General features: G+C 47.8%; 1 protein-coding gene across 2 annotated transcripts in view; it reads left to right on the top strand.

Moving 5' to 3' along the window:
• COQ6 (coenzyme Q6, monooxygenase) overlaps positions 1–25559 on the top strand; it is a 59982-nt gene that overhangs the window by 26212 nt on the left and 8211 nt on the right. For both annotated transcript variants that reach the window (XM_069735719.1, XM_069735716.1), the window contains exons 6-11: positions 5992–6122; positions 7770–7877; positions 8227–8289; positions 18205–18312; positions 18387–18589; positions 18663–18778. In XM_069735719.1, coding sequence (XP_069591820.1) covers positions 5992–6122; positions 7770–7877; positions 8227–8289; positions 18205–18312; positions 18387–18589; positions 18663–18778 — 729 coding nt within the window. The remainder of the gene's footprint in view (positions 1–5991; positions 6123–7769; positions 7878–8226; positions 8290–18204; positions 18313–18386; positions 18590–18662; positions 18779–25559) is intronic.

A 25559-nucleotide genomic window follows, 5' to 3' on the forward strand; every position in this document is an offset into this window, starting at 1 on the left:
ACCTGACCTGCAGCAGAACAGCACAGTCATCCACGGCGGCTCCATGCCGGGACGCGCACCAATTGTGAGTGGATCCAGTCAGCGATGGGCCCCTGTAGTGGGATATTAACATGTTGACAGGCAGCCGCAGCTTCCCTGTGGCCCACCTCCCTAAAGTAACACTCCAGCCGGCTGCAACAATTTAGCCCCCTGCTTCGGCCGATGTGTAGGCCACATTCCGGAAGTCGCGCCCGCACTATGGCACGCTAAGGCGGCTCCGCCCATCTTTTCTGGAGTGTTCTGTCTGACACGGGAGCGTTCGCTTTTCTTGGCCCACTGCCCCTCTATTCTACCCCTGGTATTGCTCCCACCGGCTGCAGAAATATAGGCCCCGGCTTGGGCCTATTCATGGAAGTCACGTGGCTCTGCCCACATCACGTCTGTGGCTCCACCCCCGAAATGGCTCCTCTCTCTCTCTCTGCGAGACTTTTTCACCTCTGCATTTAGCGGTGTTCATCTTGGTCCACCCTGCCGGCAGGGGCGATGGATTTTTGCATTAAAGGGGCACAACGACTCCGGGTAAGGAAGCCAGAGTAAGGGCAGCCGGGTAAGGAAGTACTGCTCTCTTCCCTCCTGTACTTACATGAATGACCCGTATTATTCCCCCGTCTTAATGGAGGCACATGACCAGTATTCCCTGGTCTTAAAGGCACATGACCAATATTCCCTTGTCTTAGAGGCACATGACCAGTATTCCCTGGTTTTAAAGGCACATGATCAAGATTCCCTGGTCTAAAAGGCACATGACCAGCATTTCCTGGTCTTAATGGCATTTGACTAGCATTCCCTTCTCTTAACCCTGCTGTTCTGTTGGTCAAAAATGACCGACTTTGAACTTCAATATTCTTTAAAATATTCAAGATGCGGCTCTGAAACCCGTGGCCGACCGACCCATCCTCATTTAAGTCAATCAACCACAAGTTTCAGAACCGCATCTTGAACATCCCAAAAAATACCAAAGTTCAAAATAGGTCTCCCCAGACCGAACAGAACAGCAGGGTTAAAGGGACATGACCAGTCCGAAGCTTGTCACCCTAAATGAACTCAGGAATCCTCCGCCGCCGATCCCAGCTTATACCAGAGTACCATAGTTCCCCTGAGTGGGCTTCATCACTGCCACATCCCATGGCTTCTCTGATCAAGAGATTGAAGCCCTCCGTTTACACTCTGTGGCTCGGAGTGCTCGCAGGACCGATATATGGTTCCTCTCCTATATGGGAGCCGTTGGCTAGCAGTGGATGCTAGTATTTTAGAAACGTACAGGCATCTAGAAAATGGAAGCTTCATTTCCTGATCTCCCTCACCAATGATTTCCTGAGAACAAGACTCTGATATGGATCTGATATTGCCTTGGATCTCGACTCACCAGAGCTTCAGAAAAGGATGGATTTGCCTATTTATATCATCAACCAATCTCTGTTGATTGAGGGCTACGGTTCTACTCTAGATCACGCAGTGTCCCTCATAAGGAGACTAAACTCCCCCGCAGAGCATTTGTCATTCACCCGGACAGGGAGCGTCCGGATAAGCGATCCACTGGCCAGAAGCCTCTGCAAGCGCGGTATCCTTTTTCAGCCAATATGCAAACACGCGGGGTGTCCTCTCCACGTATACCCCCCTACGACATGGGATGCCATGCCTGGTCTGACTCTTAGAGGCGACGGGTCCTTTTAAAGGGCACCGATCTCCCCACACCATCAATAGACGAGCACATGGAGTGTCGCCTCCATGTATACTCTTCTGCAGCCAGGCATAACACCAGAACCAGCCCTGTCCACCCGGTGACCTGAACTCTGTGGATGTACAGTGGCACCCTTTTTTGGCGTTCAAGCACCCCCCTCTGCATCTCCACTATTTAGCAGATGATGCAAAAAGGCGGACGATCCCTCTCAACTTTCCTTTTAAGAGGGTGGTGGATCGAGGGTTCATCATTTTAACTCTGCACTGTCAAAAGAGAGCGGAGGTAGCAAGAAACAGCTTTTCCTGACCTTCTGGATCCAGCCGCGCATTCTGCCACTTGGCAGATTAACTGGGTAGAGCCTCCTGTGGTTTGTCTACCAGTATTCCTGCACGGTGGGTCATCAATTAAAATTACAACGGACTGTCAGATAGCAAATCTGGTTCTGTGCATCTTGCAGCCTCGGGTTGAGTGCCCTACCCTTCCTTAGCCAGCGCATGGGTTGCTCGAGCAGTGGTCTCCGGGTCAGAGACCTTAACTACTTTGATTCACATCAGTAACCTTTTCCTGAAGACAGTAAAGCTGGTCAATCAAAATTTCTTGAGCGGGAGACTAGCTGGTTCACGCCTCTCAGATGCAGGTAGTTGTGCGTCGCTGTCAGCAGCAAATGCCATTACACCCAGAAGGGCATTATAGCTCAGTGTATAGAAGCGTACTCTGCGTTCAAAAAGCCTCTGACATCACTCTTTAGGATCGCATGTTCCCTATAGACCCAACCAGCGTTGAAGAATTGTCCAGGATGGTCTAGATCTAAGGGATCTTGGTTCCAAAAAAGGGGACCGAAAAATAAGACTGATCCTGGACCTCAAACTGCCAGGGACTGCTTTGGGACGTCCCACGGTCTGTGTCCCCCAATGAGGCAAAGGAGAAATAGGAATTTTTGTGTACTCACCGTAAAATCCTTTTCTCCGAGCCATTCTTTGGGGGACACAGCTCCCACCTTGCTATTAGCTTCTGCTTGTTTTATAGACTGACATGCTATACTCTCATATATAATTTGACATGCTATACTTTATGTTGTTATTGATCTCCTACTGCTTTTGCACTGGTTAGCTGAGAGCCAGCAGGAAGGTGTATGCTGAAGGGGAGGAGCTTACTTTTTTTGTATCACTTAGTGTCAGGATCCTATTGGCAGCAGTATACACCCGCGGTCTTGTGTCCCCCAATGAATGACTCGGAGAAAAGGATTTTACGGTGAGTACACAAAAATCCCTATTTTTCAACTTAAATCCAATTTTATTTGTAATTGTATTGTACATACAACTTGTCTAATTTTATAATATCCTTTTACCGTTTGTTTAGTCTAGAAAAAAGACTGAGGGGCGATCTAATAACCATGTATAAGTATATAAGGAGACAATACAAATATCTCGCTGAGGATTTGTTTATACCAAGGAAGGTGACGGGCACAAGGGGGCATTCTTTGCGTCTGGAGGAGAGAAGGTTTTTCCACCAACATAGAAGAGGATTCTTTACTGTTAGGGCAGTGAGAATCTGGAATTGCTTGCCTGAGGAGGTGGTTATGGCGAACTCAGTCGAGGGGTTCAAGAGAGGCCTGGATGTCTTCCTGGAGCAGAACAATATTGTATCATACAATTATTAGGTTCTGTAGAAGGACGTAAATCTGGGGATTTATTATGATGGAATATAGGCTGAACTGGATGGACAAATGTCTTTTTTCGGCCTTACTAACTATGTTACTATGTTATGCTACTATGTTACTATGTTTTTAAACACTGCCTACCTTTTTTGGAGTAAAATATATAAAATTACTAGCTTTGTCTCTCTTTGCTCTATAACGAACTGTCACGTCCTCTGAAGTGAATTATTCTACTAATTTGGGTTGGCTCCGGACCCTTTACTACGTAAGAAATCGGAGCTGGTGGCAGCGGATTTGTCCTGTGCATTTGGGAGGCTTTGTAGCGACTGGCGGCGTTGATAATTATTGTTCCCGCCTGAGTGGGAGTAGTTATGTCTCCCTCGTTGCAGTGTGCCCATTAGCCAGTACAAAGTAAGGCAGCCTTTCAGGCGACTAATTATCCTAGGTGTAGTACCCGGACTGACCTGAGGGTAAGGGGGGCGCCAGAGAGCTGCAAGTTCCAAACCGGAACTGGGAAGTGGGATTTAAATAAATCCCCTTCAGAAAGAACCAGGGGCAACCAAATCCCGGTTCATGACTAATTGATGAGAGCGGCGGGGATGATAAAGGTATCCTCCCCGTGCATCGTGACAGTTTCTGTAGCTGCCTGTGTCTCAGTGATGGCCTCTATAGCTGCCCGCATCTCACTGATGGTCTCTATAGCTGCCCGCGTCTCACTGATGGGTCTCTGTAGTCGCTCGCATCTCACTGATGGTCTCTATAGCTGCCCGGGTCTCACTGATGGTCTCTATAACTGCCCACGTCTCACTAATGGTCTCTATAGCTGCTCGCGTCTCACTGATGGACTCTATAGCTGCCCGGGTCTCACTGATGGTCTCTATAGCTGCCCGCGTTTCACTGATGGTCTCTATAGATGCCCGCGTCTCACTGATGGTCTCTATAGCCGCTCGCGTCTCATTGTGTGCACTTTTCCTCATTACAGGGACATGGTGTCAGCACTCTTGGAGGGTGTAATTAACACCACCCTCTCGCTGAACCCGTGACTGTAAAGGGCAACTCTGCTTTTAACGCCTGTCACATTGAGCTCAGCGTTCCTCCATAGCCAGTTCCCACATCAACATACCAAATTTATTGCTGCAACCACTCTTTAAGTCAGTGAGACGCCCGCCCTGAGCAGCACACTAGGATGCACACTATCCAGCTTTCTCAGGCTCCTGATGGGTCCTATTCTTGCTCTCTGGCATACACAGGGTAACACAGCCATCTATAATTTCCCTCCTTAAGGTTATGGGTAAGTTTAGAGCAGCAAGGAACAATATTACATTTTAGATTGAAGATACAAAAAGAGTATTGCCTCCAACAATGACTAAATAAAAAGACACACTGCAAAAACAGCAGAGCTATGAAAGGGTTAAATACAGAGCAGTCTTCTGGATTGCATCTGTGAGCGCTTTGGGCACAGATTATCCTACAGAAGCCTGGAGACATCTTACCTTCTGGATGTTATCATGGGGACTCTGGGAGAGATTTTATAGAGGGTCTCTTCCCACCCCTCATCCTTCCTCTGGTCAGAGGGGAAAGACACTTTTTATGATCCGCAATATCACCACACTGTGTCTGAGCATCCTTTCACCACGCTAGCCCACGACTAGGACATATCCATGATAATTCATGTGCTTAGAGGCTGGCCACGGCCCAGAATCGGTCACTGCTTCTGACCGTGTATATTGTTCTCTGCCGTGCTTGCTGTGTCTGGGCTCCAGCTCTTCTGTCACAGCCATCACCTCCTCTTCAGAGTTCTCTGCTGTCTTCTGACTATACTTCCCATCATTCCTTGTGGGGGGCTGCATGCCAGCATTGACCACACCCCTATAACTCCGCCCACATCCCTCCCCCAGCACCATACACAACTTCAGCACCAGGGATGGAAGTCGTGCACAAAGCACCAGCACACCCGACCAAACAGTAAAGGTTATTGGATAGATTTGATGGATAGCTCTGCCTATGCAGCAGTCCACGCCCACTTGTCTCAGGGAGATTTTGACAGAAGGAATCTGTGTGATTCTCAGAAGGAGATTGAGTATAAGAGCAGCTCAGGATGTAGAAGGACTTCTACAATGAAGGTCTGTAGTAAAGTGCTCCTGTACCGCAGATAGTTCACCTGAGAGGGGCTTGTCCTGATCAGTCCCTACAATCCCAATGAAGTAATTATTTCCCCACCATAGATATTTGCCTGGATGATGTTGGTGTCAGATCATTGTCAATGTGGCACTGAAACGTGGCCTGTCCATTGTGCCATGCGTTCCCGGAGACGGGCCGTATACCTTAGGAGCCATCCTTCTTCCCCAGCATATTGTAGCACCTGTACAGAGAAGGTTTGCTCTTCCTGCCTGTCCGCTTGTTGCTGGCTGTCCAATGATGATCCAGACCGTCTCCCATGATCAGTACAGCCGCCCTCGTCTTGCTGTGTGCATGTTCCTCTCGCTTTCCCTCATTACAGGGATCTGGTTTCCCTTCAGAGCTTCTGAGTCAGTCTCGTTTCCCTGTAACAGAGTGTGCTCCGCACCGTTCTCTGTGATGGCCGCTGCAGAATAATGGGGTCTTTGTATTGCAGGTGGTGTGGAGGTTCAGTATCGGAGCAGAGCCGTACGCTGCACCTGGCCAGCACCTGACAGCAGTGGAGAGGGCAGCCCTTTTGTGGAGATAGAGCTCGCGGATGGCAGATGTCTGCACACAAGGCTGCTGGTGAGGACCCTCCAGCCCCATTATTATCTTTCTGAAGCATTTTCCTATGTCCTATTATGCAGGTTGTCTGCTTGTGGCACAGACCCGTCCTCTTTCTTTTATGTCAGGGGGTTGTATGGCTGACCACACTGCCCTTCCATGTGTTCTTTACAGTGCTGCGCTCTTTCTAGCAGGGGGGACAATACTGAAGAAAAAATGGAGCTCCTATACACCAAAAAGTATAAGACCTAATTCATATAAAAAATATAATTGTTATTGAACATGTTAAATAGTAAATGTCATAATAACAGTAACCAGTATGAGGAGAATGGTGAAGACACGAGATGTATGACAACGAATGGTGGTAAGGAGAATACAAATGTATATATGGCTTTCTGTGCTACACAGTCTGATACAAATCACAGTGGATAGCAGAAGACTGATCACTGGAGGAGCTGTCCAATCGTCACTTGTGAAGTATACATATATATATATATATCGCTTTATGTGCTGCACAGCCTGATACAAATCAGTGGATAGCAGAAGACTGATCCCTGGAGGAGCTGTCCAATCGTCACTTGTGAAGTATACATATATATATATATATATGGCTTTATGTGCTGCACAGCCTGATACAAATCACAGTGGATAGCAGAAGACTGATCCCTGGAGGAGCTGGCCAATCGTCACTTGTGAAGTATACATATGTATATATGGCTTTATGTGCTACATAGCCTGATACAAATCACAGTGGATAGCAGAAGACTGATCCCTGGAGGAGCTGTCCAATCGTCACTTGTGAAGTATACATATGTATATATGGCTTTATGTGCTACATAGCCTGATACAAATCACAGTGGATAGCAGAAGACTGATCCCTGGAGGAGCTGTCCAATCGTCACTTGTGAAGTATACATATATATATATGGCTTTATGTGCTGCACAGCCTGATACAAATCACAGTGGATAGCAGAAGACTGATCCCTGGAGGAGCTGTCCAATCGTCACTTGTGAAGTATACATATATATATGGCTTTATGTGCTGCACAGCCTGATACAAATCACAGTGGATAGCAGAAGACTGATCCCTGGAGGAGCTGGCCTATCATCACTTGTGAAGTATAGATATATATATATATGGCTTTCTGTGCTACACAGCCTGATACAAATCACAGTGGATAGCAGAAGACTGATCCCTGGAGGAGCTGGTCAATCATCACTTGTGAAGTATAGATATATATATATATGGCTTTATGTGCTGCACAGCCTGATACAAATCACAGTGGATAGCAGAAGATTGATCCCTGGGGAGAGCTGTCCAATCATCACTTGTGAACTCAAAGGCATCCCAATATATAAGTACACTGAAATGGTGGTAAAAAATCTGATCTAAAATTGTACATATGTGCAGAGATGGATGCCAAGTGGTTGACACGCTGTGGTAAAGAGGGATGTATGTATGGCCAAGAGGCCACACCATCACCAGGGCAGATGCTGCTGAGGAAACAAGTAGTAGCAATACAATATCAGTGCATAATCGTCACTCATAAAGTGCAGTCGCTATGTGCGCTGGTCCAGCCCCAACACATGTTTCACGTTGACTTTTTTGGGGGTCTCTTTATACCAGTCCTGATGGCATCTGAGCGCACTAAAACTTGTCTCTTTCAGATTGGTGCAGATGGTCAAAACTCCATGGTCCGTAGATCAGGAGGAATGAAGACTATTCAGTGGAACTACAATCACGTGGCTGTTGTCGCCACCCTGCAGTTATCTGAGGTGAGTAGTGGAAAATCTGCCATCTGGTGGTGGGGACTCAACCTGTTCTGACGTCCAAATTGTAAAATAAGCTGACTCCAGAACTGGTGAGTGCTGAGGCTGCTAGGACCTTGTGTGGCGCTGATGATGTGTAGGTGTGAACCGCACAGGCAGCAGCAGGTGGGAAACCCCTCTGCGCAGGAGATAAAACATTTGTCACAAGTTCAGGCTGCCTTTATCCTCACAGGAACCCTGGGCATGCACCCATGCTTTGACCTGGCAGGAGCACTCTGCACACCCCCTCTTTAACCTTGACCAGACTACAATGCTCATACAAAGTGACATTCACTTTCATCACTTTATCTTGTAGCCTACTGAGAACAACGTGTCCTGGCAGAGATTCCTTCCTACTGGACCCATCGCTCTGTTACCGGTAATTATTGCCCACTATATCCGTGATCTTTTCATCAGAATTCAGCTTATAGTCTGACTTTTGACCCTTAAATCGGAGTTTAATCACCTGGGCTAGTAGTGTGATCACCCTCTATCTAGGATAAAAATCACGTTTATTGTCTGCACTGGGCTGCAAGATGTTTGATCACATCTCATTGGAAGCAAACGCCCCCGTCTGTACCAGACCTATATATTAGGATCACAGGCATTAGAAATCATGAATATCGCCTCTGAATGAAACTAGGGTTTGCGTAATTTAGTTTCATCCGGTCTCCTTGGGATACTTTCTGGGGACCCCTGAATTTATCAATCTTCTCTATTGGCTCACTCATTGCTCTTCCCATCTATACATCTCAATACCTCCATCTGTCTTTTTCCCCCTTTGTCTATTGTAAATCTTCTATGTCTCCCCCCTTTCAGATGGTTAAAAATAAATAAATACATTAGGATTTCTGAGTAACATAATCCAATGCATATTTACTATGGGTCTGATGTAACTTGTTTTCATTGCAGCCTTGTTATATGTTCATATATTCTCCTTTTTTATTTCTTTTCTTAAAAATGTATGTTCTGTGAAACGCAAAAATATTTCAATAAAAATGTACAATTAAAATTGGCCCCACGGCTGGATAAGACGTCTCTTGCTCTGATATTCCTTGGAAGTTCTTTTGTAGCCAATGTGTATCGCCTGGGGTGGTCTGCACCCCCCCCCCCCCCCACACACACACACACTCCTTCCCCCGGTGGGTTAGGGTACCGTCACACTATACGATTTACCAACGATCACGACCAGCGATACGACCTGGCCGTGATCGTAGGTAAGTCGTAGTGTGGTCGCTGGAGAGCTGTTACACAGACAGCTCTCCAGCGACCAACGATGCCGAGGTCCCCGGGTAACCAGGGTAAACATCGGGTTACTAAGCGCAGGACCGCGCTTAGTAACCCGATGTTTACCCTGGTTACCAGCGTAAAAACAAACAAACAGTACATACTTACATTCCGGTGTCTGTCCCTTGCCGTCTACTTCCCGCACTCACTGACTGCCAGCCGTAAAGTGAAAGCACAGCACAGCGGTGACGTCACCGCTGTGCTCTGCTTTCACTTTACGGCCGGCAGTCAGTGAGTGCGGGAAGCAGACGGCAAGGGACCTGACGGACACCGGAATGTAAGTATGTACTGTTTTTTTTTTTTTTTACATTTACGCTGGTAACCAGGGTAAACATCGGGTTACTAAGCGCGGCCCTGCGCTTAGTAACCCGATGTTTACCCTGGTTACAAGCGAACGCATCGCTAGATCGGTGTCACACACACCGATCTAGCGATGACAGCGGGAGATCCAGCGACGAAAGAATGTTCCAAACGATCTGCTACGACGTACGATTATCAGCAGGATCCCTGATCGCTGCTGCATGTCAGACACAGCGATATCGTATGGATATCGCTGGAACGTCACGAATCGTACCGTCGTAGCGATCAAAATGGCACTGTGTGACGGTACCCTTACACCTATTGCTATATTAGGGGTTTACCCTATTGTACGCTTCTCCTTCCATTGGTAACATTCTGGCTTGGTGTTACAATTATCACCACAACCTCAGGATGTACACAGGATAGAATGGTGTTCTTCAGCCCTGGGTCCAGCTGCCAAGACCCCACTGATCTTGAAGGTATGGCCCTAAAGTCTACTGTGTGAATGGAAGTTCAAAATGCACCGCACACATTGAGCAGGTCAATAATGGTGCAAAAAGCGACTATGCATTATACGACGTTCCGACTCATCCCGGGTCTAAAGGTACCGTCACATTAAGCGACGCTGCAGCGATCTAGACAACGATCCCGATCGCTGCAGCGTCGCTGTGTGGTCGCTGGAGAGCTGTCACACAGACAGCTCTCCTTCGACCAACGATGCCGGTCCCCTGGTAACCAGGGTAAACATCGGGTTACTAAGCGCAGGGCCGCGCTTAGTAACCCGATGTTTACCCTGGTTACCAGCGTAAACGTAAAAAAAAAAAAAAACACTACATACTTACATTCCGGTGTCTGTACCCCGGCGCTGTGACGTCACCGCTGTGCTTTACGGCTAGCCGGCGCTCACAGCCAGTGCAGGAAAGCACAGCGCTGGGGGACAGACACCGGAATGTAAGTATGTAGTGTTTTTTTTTTTTTTTTACATTAGCACTGGTAACCAGGGTAAACATCGGGTTACTAAGCGTGGCCCTGCGCTTAGTAACCCGATGTTTACCCTGGTTACCAGTGAAGACATCGCTGAATCGGCGTCCAGCGACGAAATAAAGTGCTGGACTTTCTGCTCCGACCAACGATGGCACAGCAGGATCCTGATCACTGCTGCCTTTCAAACTGAACGATATCCCTAGCCAGGACGCTGCAACGTCACAGTTCGCCAGCGATATCGTTCAGTGTGACGGTACCTTTAAAGAGAACCTGTCACCCCGAAAATCACGGGTGAGGTAAGGCCACCGGCATCAGGGGCTTATCTGCAGCATTCTGTAATGCTGTAGATAAGCCCCCGATGTTACCTGAAAAAGGAGAAAAAGACGTTAGATTATACTCACCCAGGGGCGGTCCCGCTGCTGGTCAGGTCGGATGGGTGTCTGGTCCGCTGAGGCGCCTCCCATCTTCATTACAAGACGTGCTCTTCTGATCTTCAGCCACGGCTCCGGCGCAGGCGTACTTTGCTCTGCCCTGTTGAGGGCAAAGTACTGCAGTGCGCAGGCGCCGAGCCTGTGACCTTTCCGGCGCCTGCGCACTGCAGTACTATCCTCTGCCCTCGAGGGCAGAGCAAAGTACGCCTGCGCCGGAGCCGTGGCTGAAGATCAGAAGAGGACGTCTTGTAATGAAGATGAGAGGCGCCGCAGCGGACCAGAGACACCCATCTGACCTGACCAGCAGCGGGACCACCCCTGGGTGAGTATAATATAACGTCTTTTTCTCATTTTTCAGGTAACATCGGGGGCTTATCTACAGCATTACAGAATGCTGCAGATAAGCCCCTGATGCCGGTGGGCTTACCTCACCCGCGATTTTCGGGGTGACAGGTTCCCTTTAATCATTTAAGATTTCCATATTAAATTGACAGTAATAGTGTTATGTCGTTGCTGGGGTAAGGGTTGTAGTGTGACCTGCTGGTCCTTTATGCTTAAACCTTACCCTATCAACAATACAGCACTATTACTGTCAATTTAATAAGGAAATCCCCTCCTTCCTCCATTACCTAGGTGACACTTTATTAATCCTACCTCCAAAACAGCAACTACCTGTATTTTCTGGTGTATAAGACGACTGGGCGTATAAGACGACCCCCAACTTTCTCCTATGCCTCATTGGGGGACACAGGACCATGGGTGTTATGCTGCTTGCCACTAGGACACTAAGTAAACACAAAGAATTAACTCCTCCTCTGCAGTATACACCCCTTGACTGGCCAGTAATGCCCCAGTTCTTGCTTAGTGTCTGTAGGAGGCACTTGGGTCTGTTTTCAGACCCCAACGTTTTTTATTTTATTTTTATTTTTTCTCTAAATTTTTATTTTTTAATTAACGGAGTGAAGGGGCGACAGATTCCTTTTCAGGGTCCGCTCTCCCCCAAACCATCAACAGGCGAGTACGGCAAGTATACCTCCCCGTACCTCTCCTGCGACGACTGGGGCACTCCTAATCTGAGCAAGGGCGACGGTTCCTATATGGTCCCGATCTCCCCCCTGTAAGATGGCAAGCACATAGAGTATACCTCTTATGTGCATCTCAAAGGCTTTTCTGCAATTAAGCCCTCACCTGATGGCGTCATGTAGTCCCCACAGTAGCCGTAAGCCCCCTGCGGCAGGCACATCCATAAGTCCCCTGCGGCAGGCACAGCTGTAAGTCCCCTGCGGCAGGCACACATCAGGACGGTCTCCATCCCCCGGCATAGGGAGGATCGATTGAGCTGGAGGTGGCTCCCTTCTCGGTGAGTACTACCCTTCCTCACGTTGCCGATGTGGGAAGGTGCGGTCCGGGTCCCTGGGGAGAGGTACCGCTGGCTAGATGCCAGTGGCGATCATTAGGCACGGCCGCCGGCGCGCTCCGCCGGCCGGCTCCACTAATTTAGTTCCCGGCTTCTTCAGCCGGACTAGGCCGCAGTTCAAAAATCCCACCCACTGCCAGAGCCCCGCCCACTACTCAGGCGCTTCTCGCTCTGAACGAGAAGAGCCCTGCAAATCTCGGGCGCCATCTTGGGACTCCATTTCTGCAGGGAAATTCACCTGAAAACGCTACTTCCCTCTCTTCCTCCCTGGGGACACCAGCACAGGACCATGGGTAAGCTGCTCCACTCCATAGGGAAAAGCTTAACCCCTTCTCTGCACCCATAGCCCTGCTATTAGCAGTTTATTGGAGAATAGACATACACTATGTTTCAATCTAAGGAGGCTAAAAGGGGCAATAAAAAGCACACTTTGTTTTTTACTTCATGTACCACTTGCAATTCTGCGTTGCCACGTGCCCACAATACCCCTTTGTGCCAGAACTGTGACCTGGCCTGTGCGCAGCTGCCTCCACCTCCAATGTCTCCACCGACCCCGCCGAGCCTAACCCTCCTGAGTGGGCCACGTCCTTGTCACGTTCAATGGATTCCTTGGTCAAGGCATTGGGCTCTTTCCGGGGATCATCCCTAAGCCAGAACTCACCTCCGTCGACTGTGACGGAATCTGGCGCCGGTGCGGGGCGGTCCGACCACAGGGGGCATACTGACTATACTGCGGGAATCTCGGGGTGCCAGAAAAACAACCCTTCCCTCGTCTCCCGTACATGCTCGAGCTTCAGCATCTCTGAGCTCATCTTCTCGCTCTTCCTCCCCCGAGGGTCGCAGCGTACATGACTCTGAATACGAGTCGGAGGAATCTTTAACCCAAGACTCCTCTATCAGTCAGGAGACACTTGACTCCCTTATTGAGGCAGTCAACAAAACACTAATGGTGCACGAGGAATCTGTATCCACTCAGGAACAAGTCGTGTCTTTTAAAAAGACTAAACACGTTCAAAAGATATTTGCTAATCACCCTGAGTTTCAGGATATTGTCCAAAAACACAGGGAACACCCGGAGAAGCAATTTACGGCTCAAAAAGCCACGGAAGCTAAATATCCTTTCTCCAAGGACCTTCTGTGGATCCTGCCATATCGCGACTCGCGTTCAAAACAGTCTTATCTCTGTCTGATGGTTCATCAGTCAAAAATCCTTCTGACCGTCAAATTGACTACCTGGCTCGCTCAGTCTTTGAGGCCTCAGGGGCAGCTCTCCTTCCATCTTTTGCCGCTACCTGGGTGGCTAAGGCAATGGTTGCCTGGGCAGAAGTGTTAACCTCTTCCGTCCATGGCAGTAATCTTCCCCCAGAGGCGGCCAGACTAGCTAACCAGATAGCTCAGGCCGGAGATTTCGTAGTCAATGCTTCCATAGATGCGGCTAATTGCGCAGCGCAAGCGGCTGCAAACGCAATCTCCATCAGGAGTGCCTTGTGGCTCCGTGATTGGCGAGCAGATTCTGCTTCTAAAAAGTCGCTGACTTCTTTACCTTACCAAGCTGGCCGTTTATTTGGGGAGAAACTAGACCAAATCATTTCTGACGCTGCTGAAGGGAAGAGTAAATTTCTTCCCCAGCAAAAACCTGCCCGGCCTTTTCGGAGTCAACAACAGTTTAGATTCCAGTCCTTTCCTAACAACTCCCGTTGGTCCTCCTCTTCCCCTGGTTCAGCACGGCGGGAAAACAGAAATCCACAGGTCTCATACAGACCTAACCGTTCCTGGAAATCCAGACCGAGACCTTCTGGCCCTAAGGTCACCGACAAAGTAGGCGGACGTCTTCTTTCGTTCCGTCAAAATTGGCTCTTGGTCGTTCACGACGAGTGGGTCAGAGAGCTCATGTCTTCCGGATACAAAATAGTTTTCTTCCATCCCCCCTCCGCGCTTCTTCCAGTCTTCTCCCCCCAAATCAAGGGCGTCACATCTTCAGGCCATACAGGCGCTTCAAAGGGACGGTGTCATCGTTCCGGTCCCTCGAGACCAAAGGTTCAAAGGGTTTTACTCCAACCTATTCGTGGTCCCAAAGAAGGACGGGACACTACGGCCCATACTGGACCTCAAACTGCTAAACAAGTTCGTACAGGTCCGACACTTTAGGATGAACTCGCTCCGTTCCGTTGTCGCGTCCCTGGAAAAGGGAGAGTTCCTTGCATCCATAGACCTTAAGGATGCTTATCTACATATTCCAATTTTTCCCTCTTATCAGCAGTTCCTGCGCTTCGCAGTCCAGGAAGAACACTTCCAGTTTGTGGCCTTGCCCTTCGGACTCGCGACTGCCCCAAGAGTCTTCACGAAGGTCATGGCGGCCATCATGGCCATTCTTCACGCTCGGGAAGTGGTAGTTCTTCCGTATCTGGACGACCTATTAATCAAGGGTCCGTCCCATTCTGCTTGCGAGGAGTCTGTAAGTATCACCGTGGATTCTCTTTCTCGCCTGGGTTGGAAAATCAATTTCGAGAAATCATCTCCAGTGCCGGCTCAGCAAATCTGCTTCCTGGGCATGATTTTGGACTCTTCCCGCTTGTTAGTCATTCTCCCTCCAGAGAAGGTCTTGTCCTTACAACAGGGAGCGCGCAAGCTCTCCCGCCCAGTCCCTCATTCAATTCGCTTTACGATGCGCATCCTCGGGAAAATGGTTGTGGTGATGGAAGCTGTTCCATTTGCGCAGTTCCATCTCCGTCCCCTGCAACAGGCGCTGCTGTTAGCCTGGGACAGGAGTTCGTTCTCCCTCGACCGTCGTTTTCGCCTGTCCCCACAGGTCAGGCAGACCCTCAGGTGGTGGACACTACAGTCCTCCCTGAACCAAGGGACGTCCTTTCTCCCGGTGCGCTGGTTAGTGGTGACCACCGATGCCAGCCTTTGGGGCTGGGGTGCAGTTTTCAATCACCACACGGCACAGGGTCGTTGGTCCACAAGAGAATCGCGTCTTCCAATCAATATCTTGGAGATTCGAGCGATCACACTTGCCTTACGCAGTTTCACCACCTTCTCGCAGACCATCCCATCAGAATCCAATCCGACAATGCTACAGCCGTGGCGTATATGAACCGGCAATGGGGAACCCGCAGCAGGGCTGCCATGCTCGAAGTCTCCCACATCCTTCGCTGGGCCAAGACCAATCACTCGCTCATCTCGGCGATCCACATACCAGGTGTGTAGAATTGGGAAGCGGACTTCCTCAGTCGCCAGCTCTTGCCTCGGGCGAGTGGTCCCTCCATCTGGAAGTCTTCCAGCAGATTTGTCTTCGTTGGGGGACGCCGGATGTGAATCTCATGGTCTCGAGGCTAAACAACATGGTTCCCCAGTTCATTGCTCGATCCCGCGATCCTTGCGCCATGCCATCGGTTCCAGCTGCCATACATATTTCTGCCTCTTCCTCTGCTCCCGAGAGTCATCAAGAAGATCAGGTCAGAGGGGAGACCGGTGATCCTCGTCGCGCCAGACTGGCCGCGCCGAGCATGGTACGCGGAACTCGTCCAAATGGTCGCCGACGTCCCCTGGTGGCTTCCAAATCGCATGGATCTTCTCTCACAGGGCCCGATTTGCCACCAGAACTCCGGGTCCCTGTCTTTGATGACGTGGCCATTGAATCCTGGATTTTCGCTCGAGCCGAATTCTCTCCAGGGTTTTCTTCTACCATGGTTCGTGCTAGGAAACCAGTATCCATGCGCATTTATCATCGCACCTGGCGCATCTTCTTTTCATGGTGCAATGCCCATGGACGTTCTCCTCTGGTGTTTTCCATTCCGTCCATTCTGGAGTTTCTCCAATCAGGTTTAGAGTCAGGCCTTGCCCTAGGCTCGCTCAAGGGACAAGTGTCTGCATTGTCTGTTCTATTCCAACGAAAGATCGCTTCCAGACTGCCGGTTAAGACGTTCATCCAAGGAGTCTCCCGGGTGGTCTCTCCCTATAGAATGCCTTTGGCTTCATGGGATCTTAACTTGGTTCTCGGAGTTCTTCAGGAGGCCCCTTTCGAACCATTGCAGGACATCTCTCTCACCCTCCTTTCATGGAAGGTGGTCTTTCTCGTGGCGATTACGTCAATCAGGAGAGTTTCTGAGTTGGCGGCCCTCTCTTGCCGTCCCCCTTTTCTGATTTTTCACCACGACAAGGTAGTTTTGAGAACATCTCCCTCTTTCCTACCTAAAGTCGTCTCTTCCTTTAATCTAAATGAGGACATTGGCTTGCCGTCATTCTGTCCGGCACCAACCCATTGTATCGAGAAAGCTCTCCATACTCTGGATGTGGTTAGAGCTCTTCGGCGGTACATATCTCGCACGGCTCCCTTCCGTAAGTCGGATGTCCTGTTCGTGCTTCCGGAAGGACATAGGAAAGGTGTACCCGCCTCAAAGGCCACTCTAGCCAACTGGATTCGCTCCACTATTCAGGAATCATACCGCGTCAGGAACACCCCCTGTCCCAGCAGGGATTAAGGCGCATTCGACTCGGTCGGTCGGTGCTTCTTTAGCCATACGGCACCAGGCTTCAGCACAACAGCTTTGTAAAGCTGCGACCTGGTCCAGTCTGCATACCTTCATGAAGCACTATCACGTTCATACCCAGGCTTCGGCAGACGCTGCCCTTGGCAGGCGCATTCTGCAGACAGCGGTACCTCAGTAAGCCAGTGGTACATGGGGTTTTATCAGTGCAATTGCTCCCCACCCAGGGGCTGCTTTAGGACCTGTGTCCCCCAATGAGGCGTAGGGGAAAAGGAGATTTTTGCGTACTCACCGTAAAATCTTTTTCTCTGAGCCAATCATTTGGGGACACAGCACCCACCCTGTTGGCCTATTGGCTGGTTGTTGTTGTGGTTTGTTCCTCAGTTTTGACATAGTTTACTTGTCTTGGTTTTTCTTATACTCCTACTGCTTTACTACCGAACTGGGTCATTACTGGCCAGTCAAGGGGTGTATACTGCAGAGGAGTAGTTAACTCTTTGTGTTTTACTTAGTGTCCTCCTAGTGGCAAGCAGCATAAGATCCATGGCCCTGTGTCCCCCAATGATTGGCTCGGAGAAAAAGATTTTACGGTGAGTATACAAAAATCTCCTTTTTCCATATAAAATCTGGAGTTTGGGATATACTCGCCATATAAGACAGGGGTCATTTTATACGCCCAGTCGTCTTATACAGCGTGTGCGGTCCAGATGGTTTCCAGGGTCTGGAGGAGAGGAGACTCTCCTTCAGGACCTGGGATCCATATTCATGTAAAAAAAAGAATAAAAATAAAAAATATGAGATATACTTACTCTCCGACGGCCCACGGCCCTCAGCGGTGCAGGCGGTGGCCTCCGTTCCTAAGGATGCATTGAGCGAAGGACCTTCGATGCGGTCACGTGACCGTGACGTCATCGAAGGTCCTTTGCTCAATGCATCCTTAGGAATGGAGGTCGCCGCTTGCACCGCTGAAGCCCGGGGCCGTCGGAGGGTAAGTATATCCCATATTTTTTATTTTTATTCTTTTTTCTTTTTTACATGAACAGGGACTGTGAGACCAGTAGTCCTATAGACGGTGAATGGAGCACTAGGAACTGAGAGACCAGTAGTCATATAGACAGTGAATGAAGCACTAGGGACTGTGTGACAACCAGTCCTATAGACGGTGAATGGAGCACTAGGGACTGTGAGACCACCAGTCCTATAGATAGTGAATGGTCCAATGTTCGTTACCTCTGCACACAGGAGGCTCTTGCTCTCATGGTCGCTGGGGTCTCTTGCATTAATTGTCTATTACCTTTCCTTTGAATACATGACATGTTTGTTGTGGGACGGCTGGCGATCTGGGTGGTCTCCTGTCATCTCACTGCTCTGTGTTCCTCTTGCAGCTGTCAGACACGTGGAGTTCGTTGGTGTGGTCCACCTCTCCAGAGCATGCCTCGGAGCTTCTCAGCATGGATGATGGACGTTTTGTCGATGCAGTGAATTCGGCTTTTGTACGTGGCTTTCCCCCCTGTATTTGGCGTCTAGCACCGATGACGCCGGCTTTATCTCCTCTGTCTTTTCTTAGTGGAGCAGTGAGCACCATTCAGACTTCATCTCTTCTGCTGGATCTCTGCTGCGCTCCGCTGTGTCCTTTCTAAGGCCATCTGGTTCTTCTAGCCGGCAGCTTCCTCCCAGCGTTTCCCACCTCAGGGACAAGAGCAGGGCAGCTTTCCCTCTAGGTCTTTGCCATGCTACAGAATACATTCGCCAGCGCGTGGCACTAATTGGGTGAGCTAAAATTAAGGCATTGGGTATCGCCGTGCCATCATTTTGACCTAAGTGCTGATTTCTGTTTCTGTAGAGACGCAGCCCACAGAGTGCACCCTCTTGCCGGTCAGGGGGTTAATATGGGTTTTGGAGATGTGGCCAGTCTGGTTCATCATCTGAGCAGAGCGGCATTTGATGGTGTGGACCTCGGTGAGTTATTAAAAGTAACTCTCAGTAGTGAAATGTCAAGATGTACGATTCATCCAGCACCCTTATAGCAAAAGCGTACAAGTGCGCCACCACTAGCTGCACGCCGAATATTAACCCTTTACTTACAGCTTACAGGTCCAGTCAGTATTTCTGTACTTTCATGCATTCCTAAGCTTTGTCTAAGGCCTCCTTCACACATCCTGGTGATTCACGTACAGGTAAACAGTACTCTGTTTCCCATCAGTATGTATGTATGTGACATCCGTGTATCCGTTTCATGTCTGTGTGTGACATCCATGTGACACAAATTGACGTCTGGGAAGAAGCGGTACAGTTCGATCTGATCCCAGGCGCCGGCTGCTGAAGGCAGGTCTCATCATTGTCGTCTGGTCTCCCTGACATCATCGTGACCACGTGACAATGATGGGAGTTGTAATCAGCACCTGCTGTATACACTCTGTATAAAATACAAAACGTATATATAAAAGACATTTAAAAAAAATGGTGTGGTCTCCCACGTTATTTTCATAACCAGCAGAGGAAAACCCCATGGCTGAGGACTGATGTTAATAATCTAGGAAAAGGGACAATATCCCAAAAGTTTCCCAGGCTATTAATAACAGGTCACAACTGTTTGCTTAGCCTTTGCTGGTGAATTTATGGGGGACCCCAGAAAAAAAATGAAGCAGGGTCCCCTTATTAATTCAAACCAACAAAAAGCTAGTCAGACAGCTGTGGACTGATATTAACAATCTGGGAAGAGGCCAGAGATATTGCTCCACCCACCTCCCAGGCTACCCATATCAGCAGCCCCAGAAATGGCGCATCCATTAAATGCGTCAAATATGGCACTTAGCCTCGCTCTTCCAACATGCCCTGTGTTGGTGGCAAGTGGGGTAATGTATGTGGGGTTGATGTCACCTTTGTATTAGTAATGGAGAGGAATCTAGAAGATGCCCCCACTACTAACCCCATAGTAAGTTTTGAAATAAACACACAGCAAGAATAAAATCCTTTATTTGAAGTAAAAGAAAACTCCCTGTTTTACACATTTATTTAAAAATAAAAACCAAAGTTATACTCCCCTTTAATAATACATTGAAGCTCTTGTCCCCTGTAAAAGACTGAAAATAATTACCGGTAACAACCATAATACTCACCTTATGCCTAATCCATCGAAGCCCATATCCCCTTTTAAAAAAAAAAAAAAGCAAAAGTAATAAACAATCATATCCCTCACCTGGCCGACTTGAACATTATTCTCTGATGCCCATGTCCTCTGTAAAAAACAAAAATAAGAAACCACCGTATCCCTCACTTGCCGAATGTGAAGATAATTCATACTGTCCCACGCCGTAATCCATCTGTGTGACATCTGATGCGACAGTCCAGGCTGAAAGCCAGGAGGTAATGCTAGCGCAGCTTCAGTGACAATCTGTGATGTCATAGAGGTTACCGCCGCACGATGAACTGCGGTATAAAACTTGCCCTACAGACCCCCCACCCTCCCTCTCCCCCCTCCTCTTTGATACCAAAGCTCAGGATCTCCCACTCTTCCCATTTACCTGGGAGCTGAAATGAGTTTAGCCCGGGATCCATCAAGTTTGGTGGTTCTGCCTTAGAAAGGTTTTCAAAGTAGTCATCAAAGACGCGCTTGATTTTTGGGTGGCTGAGTGACAAACTAACATGTAACTGGGGTCCTAATTTAGAGAAGTGGCCATGAAGTGTTTTCAGGAAATTTTTGCGCCACATTTGGGCCTGTTCTATTGCTTTGTTTGAGCCGCTCTTTTTTTGGCTGCTCTACTTGGAGAAAGTGTGGTACAAATATATAAAAGTATAGAGTGATGGGTTTTGTTCTATTCTTCTTAAAGTGCTGGCTTCTCATGATGGTTTTGGAAGTGGCCAAAACGAGTGCAATATTGTCTTCATGTTCTGCAGTATTATACAAGTCCCTCATTTTTGTGCATGTCTTTCTCCTGAATATGTCAGGTCTCATCCGCACCCTTCTGGCCCCGGAGCCATAGTTGCTTACGATTGGTGGATCCTCAGAGCTTCTCGAGCACACATGTCATCCCGAATACCTATACAGTTGAAAGTAATGATGTAAATGGGAGCCGTCAGCTGGCGCTCCCTTCGCCATCATTCTGCCCCCGCAGTGACAAACAGTGCAGAGGTTCAGAGCGCTTGATGCTGAGACCGGAGCAGTGGGGGCCCGGGGAAAGTAGAGTATTTCTTTTTTATGTGGGCACATTATACAGTATGGGTGACTCTGTGGACCCATTATACTGTAGGAGTATGTGAGGCTATTATACATAGTCCCACATACAGAATAATGGGCCCTGCACTGCCTTCCATACAATATAATGGTCCCATATAGTCCTTCATTGAGTATAATGAACCATGCATTGCCTTCTATATAGTATAATGACCCCACCTAATCCTACATACAGGAAATTGGGCTGCTGTTGCCTTGCAAACAGTATAATGGGCCCTGCATTGCCTTATATATAGTATAATGGCCCCACATGTCCTCCAAACCAGGAATTGAAGCTGGTGAAGAGTGAAGGGTCACAATGAGTCTGAGGATCTTTGGGTGGAGCTGGATCGATGAACCTGGGGGTCCCTTCCAACATTCTAGGATTCTATGAGATCAGGGCTTTGTGGGGCCATCTTATCACTTCCAGTACTCATCTCACAAGCTATGTCTTAGGGCAGATCTTGTAGTTATTGGGCAGTTCTGTTCATAGGTGCAATCCGCTTCCAGTGGGCTTTGTGGCTTGTAGGATGGCTTCTGTGGCTGCCAGTGCTGTGAAGAGGAGCTCTGATTTCTATGTTGAAGATGGATTGTGTAAATTTTCACAAGGCCAGATAGCTGCTGGAGCATGGAGGGAGCACTTGGTTCTACTGCAGCGGGCCACCACCAGTTTCAGGAATTTGCTTTTGTTGGCTGTTGGATATTTTGCAGGGATGGGTTGGGGGAGGCAATTCCTCCATGGGCCTTACACGGGACTGTTATTTACGTGGTGAGCTGCAGATTTTATTGCTACCATTTTGCAGTATATACAATGTTTTTACCAATATTTCTTGCATTTTTGGGAAAGGTGAATGACAAAGTGATAGTTATGCTGTTTTGTTTTTCTTTATGGTGTTTTTCTTATCGGTTAAATGTTATATTTTGATCAGACTTCAATGGACTTGTCGGGATCACACTCAGTCGGAGCAGCCTTTGGAAGTGGGGATTCACCAGAAATAATACACAAGACACGTCTTGTATAGTGTATCACTGGGAAGTCTCTGAAGCACGCCTGCCTTCAAAGTGCTATCCCTTCTTTATATAGTTGTTAGTGGTTATACAAGTTTTGCATGTTTAAACAAAGAGACAAAACAGGAAAGAAAGAAAAGAAAACAGTTTCGTGGGCGGCAGTTTCACAACAAACAGTACAAAGGCAATTCCACAGACAAGAAAAACAGGATTTCATACTATAGCTAAAATGTCCTTGAATGGACAGGTCAATGTTTATCACAAATTTTTTTTTTTTTTTTGTTCATTGAGGTAATCATTTTTGTTCTGCTCTTCACAATCCCCCCTTTGACATATTCCATTCAAAACCTTGTCGATCATTTTAGTCATTCTTTTTGTGATATTACAAAAAAAAACTTTATATTCTCGCATCCATTACACAAAATTTATTTGTGCATACCGAGATACCCTTGAGTACAACCTTGAATAATACATATATAATTACAATAACCATAACTGTATGTATTAGGCTTTGCATAATCCCGGTAACCCACCCACCGATCCCTCTGAACCAATTGGCCGGGTTAAGAAAAGAAAAGGTATCTGACCACCAGCTATCCTTATTTTGGTCATTGTCTTTGTCATACTGATCCCTGAGTCGTTGTACGTCTTTTTTGCAATGGCTTGCATGTATCCATGATGCCTTTCCTTCAAGCTTGACTGCTGTTGGAGTTGTTAACAGGACTTGGAAAGGTCCGTCAAATCTCGGTTCCAGAGTCTTTCTGGTGTGTCTTTTCACGTAGACTTGATCACCAGGTTCCAACTTGTGGCCTCCTTCGAGATTTTCTGGATCTGGAAGGGAAGCAAAAACTTGCGAATGCACTTTAGTTAAACGTTTTTGTAATTCTTGTACATAAGCAGTTAAAGTCTCAGTATTCAACATCAGTTGTTGTGGAAAATAACAACCCAAATTTGCTGCTCTACCAAAAAGAATCTCATGTGGTGACAGCTTAGCCTTCCCCCTTGGGGTGTTTCGGATGGAATACAGGGCAAGTGGTAGACACTCGGTCCAAGGCTTTCCTGTTTCTGCCATGGCCTTCTGGATTTTTAATTTTATTGTCCCATTTAATCTTTCCACTTTACCTGAACTCTGTGGATGATATGGAGTGTGAAACTGTTTTTCTACTCCCAACATTTTCATAACATTCTGGAATATTTCCCCAGTAAAATGGGTACCCCTATCTGACTCGATCACCTCAGGCATGCCGTAACGGGGTATCAGTTCATGTGCTATTTTAATGGCAGTAGTTTTTGCTGAGGCTTTACGAACTGGATAAGCCTCTGGCCACCCTGAGAACATGTCCACACACACAAGCACATATTCGTATCCATTGTACCTAGGAAGTTGGATGTAGTCGATCTGGAGTCTTTGAAAGGGATACAGTGGTCTTACATGATGCTTGGTTGGGGTTTTAATGGCCTGACCTGGATTGTGTGCCAGGCATATAGCGCATGCAGCACACATGTTCCGAGCAAAATTACCAAAGCCTGGAGCCAACCACCTTTCTTTTACCTTGAGCGTCATACCATTTGCCGACACATGCGTGGGTAGGTGGAGGTCACTTGCCACTGCGGGGTACCAGGCTCTGGGTAAACACAACAAAGTTCCTTTTTTCCATAATCCTTGCTGATCTTCTGCCCCTTTTTTCTGCCACTGCCCTCGTTCTTCGTCGTCTACCTGTTTCTGAGCTTCCTTCAATCTTTCCTCATCATCTTCAGAGCTATCTAGTGTGTGGGCATGATGTAAGGGTTTACGTGCTGCCTGTTTTGCTGCCTTATCGGCTTTATCGTTACCCCTGGCTTCCTCGGTGTCGAGTCTCACATGTGCAGCTACCTTTATCACCGCTATTTCTTTAGTTTCTTGTGCTGCCTCCAGAATCTGTCTAATGAGGGAGGCATGTTTAACAGGTTGGCCTGAAGCAGTCATATAACCTCTGGCTCTCCATATTACGCCAAAATCGAAAATAATGCCATGTGCATATCTAGAATCAGTGTATATGTTTGCTGTCTGATCTTTGGCTATTTTTAGAGCTTCAACTAATGCCGTAAGTTCTGCTTCTTGTGCAGACTGATTAGCAGGGAGAGGTTCTGCTTTCAGCACTTCATGCTGAGTTACTACCGCATAACCTGTATGAAATTGTCCATTCATATCTGCATATCTACTGCCATCTATGAAAAGTTCAAATGTAGCATTACAGAGTGGCTTGTCACGTACATTACATAAGCCCTGAGTCTCTTGTTCCATTAATTGTACACAATCATGCATTGACTTTGATGGGTCAAAGGAGTTGGAGAGTGCAGTTTCAAAGGAGTTGGAGAGTGCAGTTTCCTCAGGTATGGTACCCCCCTCAGACTCTAAAGGGAGCAAAGACGCGAGATTAAGAGTCTGAATCCTGGCAAAGGAAATGTTGGGCGGCAGTAGTAGGGAACATTGGAGACGGAGGTGTCTGGCCATTGAAATATGTTTAGGTTGGACCTGGTTAAGAATGCCATGTACATCATGAGTGGTCTGAACTAGAAGTGGGTGATCAAGAACAATCTCAGAAGCTTTATCTAATAACAGTGAAATTGCGGCTACTACTCTTACACAAGAAGGTGCGGCTCTAGCTACAGGGTCCAGATGAGCTGATATGTATGCCACAGGTCTCTGTTTGTTTCCATGTTTTTGTGTGAGCACCCCTGTAGCATGTGAGGATATCTCAGCTGCCATCAATTGAAAAGGTTTAGTGTAGTCTGGGAGTCCCAAAGCCGGAGCTGATACCAGTGCTGTTTTCAAAGAGGAAAATGACTGTTTAGCCTCTTCACTGAGTGAATATGGTGTGTTGGCAATACAGTCATATAAAGGCTGCATGAGTTGACTTGCATGTATGATCCACTGTCTACAGTGTGAAACAATACCTAGGAAAGCACGCAGCTGTTTGTGATTCCTGGGTTCAAGCATGTTACGTATGGCTTCCGTACGTTGAGGTGTGAGGTGTCTGATGCCCTGTGATATGCAGTGACCTAAAAACACGACTGTTTGTTGACAAGCCTGGAGTTTCTGTCTATTTACTTTACAGCCTTCTTGCGCTAGGAAAATTAAGAAATTAACAGTTGAGGTAACTGCCGTCTGCTCATCAGGGCAACAAATAAGTAAGTCATCTACATACTGTAGAATGACTACTCCTGGTTCTGGGATGAAATTTTTTAGCACGGTCTGCATTGCTTCAGAGTACAAAGTTGGTGAGTGTACCATACCTTGTGGCAATCTTGTCCATGCTAATTGTTTACCCTTGAATGTAAAGGCAAACAAATGCCAACAGTTCTTATGTAGTGGCACAGAAAAAAATGCGTTTGATAAGTCAATTACCGTAAAATATGCAGCAGTGCTGGGAATTTGAGACAGTAAGGTATGAGGATTCGGTACCACAGGGGTGACCGGTGCCAAAACCTTATTGATTTCCCGTAAGTCGTGCACCATGCGATATTTCACCATAGTTT

The sequence above is a fragment of the Ranitomeya imitator genome, chromosome 1 (assembly GCF_032444005.1).
Source record: "Ranitomeya imitator isolate aRanImi1 chromosome 1, aRanImi1.pri, whole genome shotgun sequence".
Lineage (NCBI taxonomy): Eukaryota > Metazoa > Chordata > Amphibia > Anura > Dendrobatidae > Ranitomeya > Ranitomeya imitator.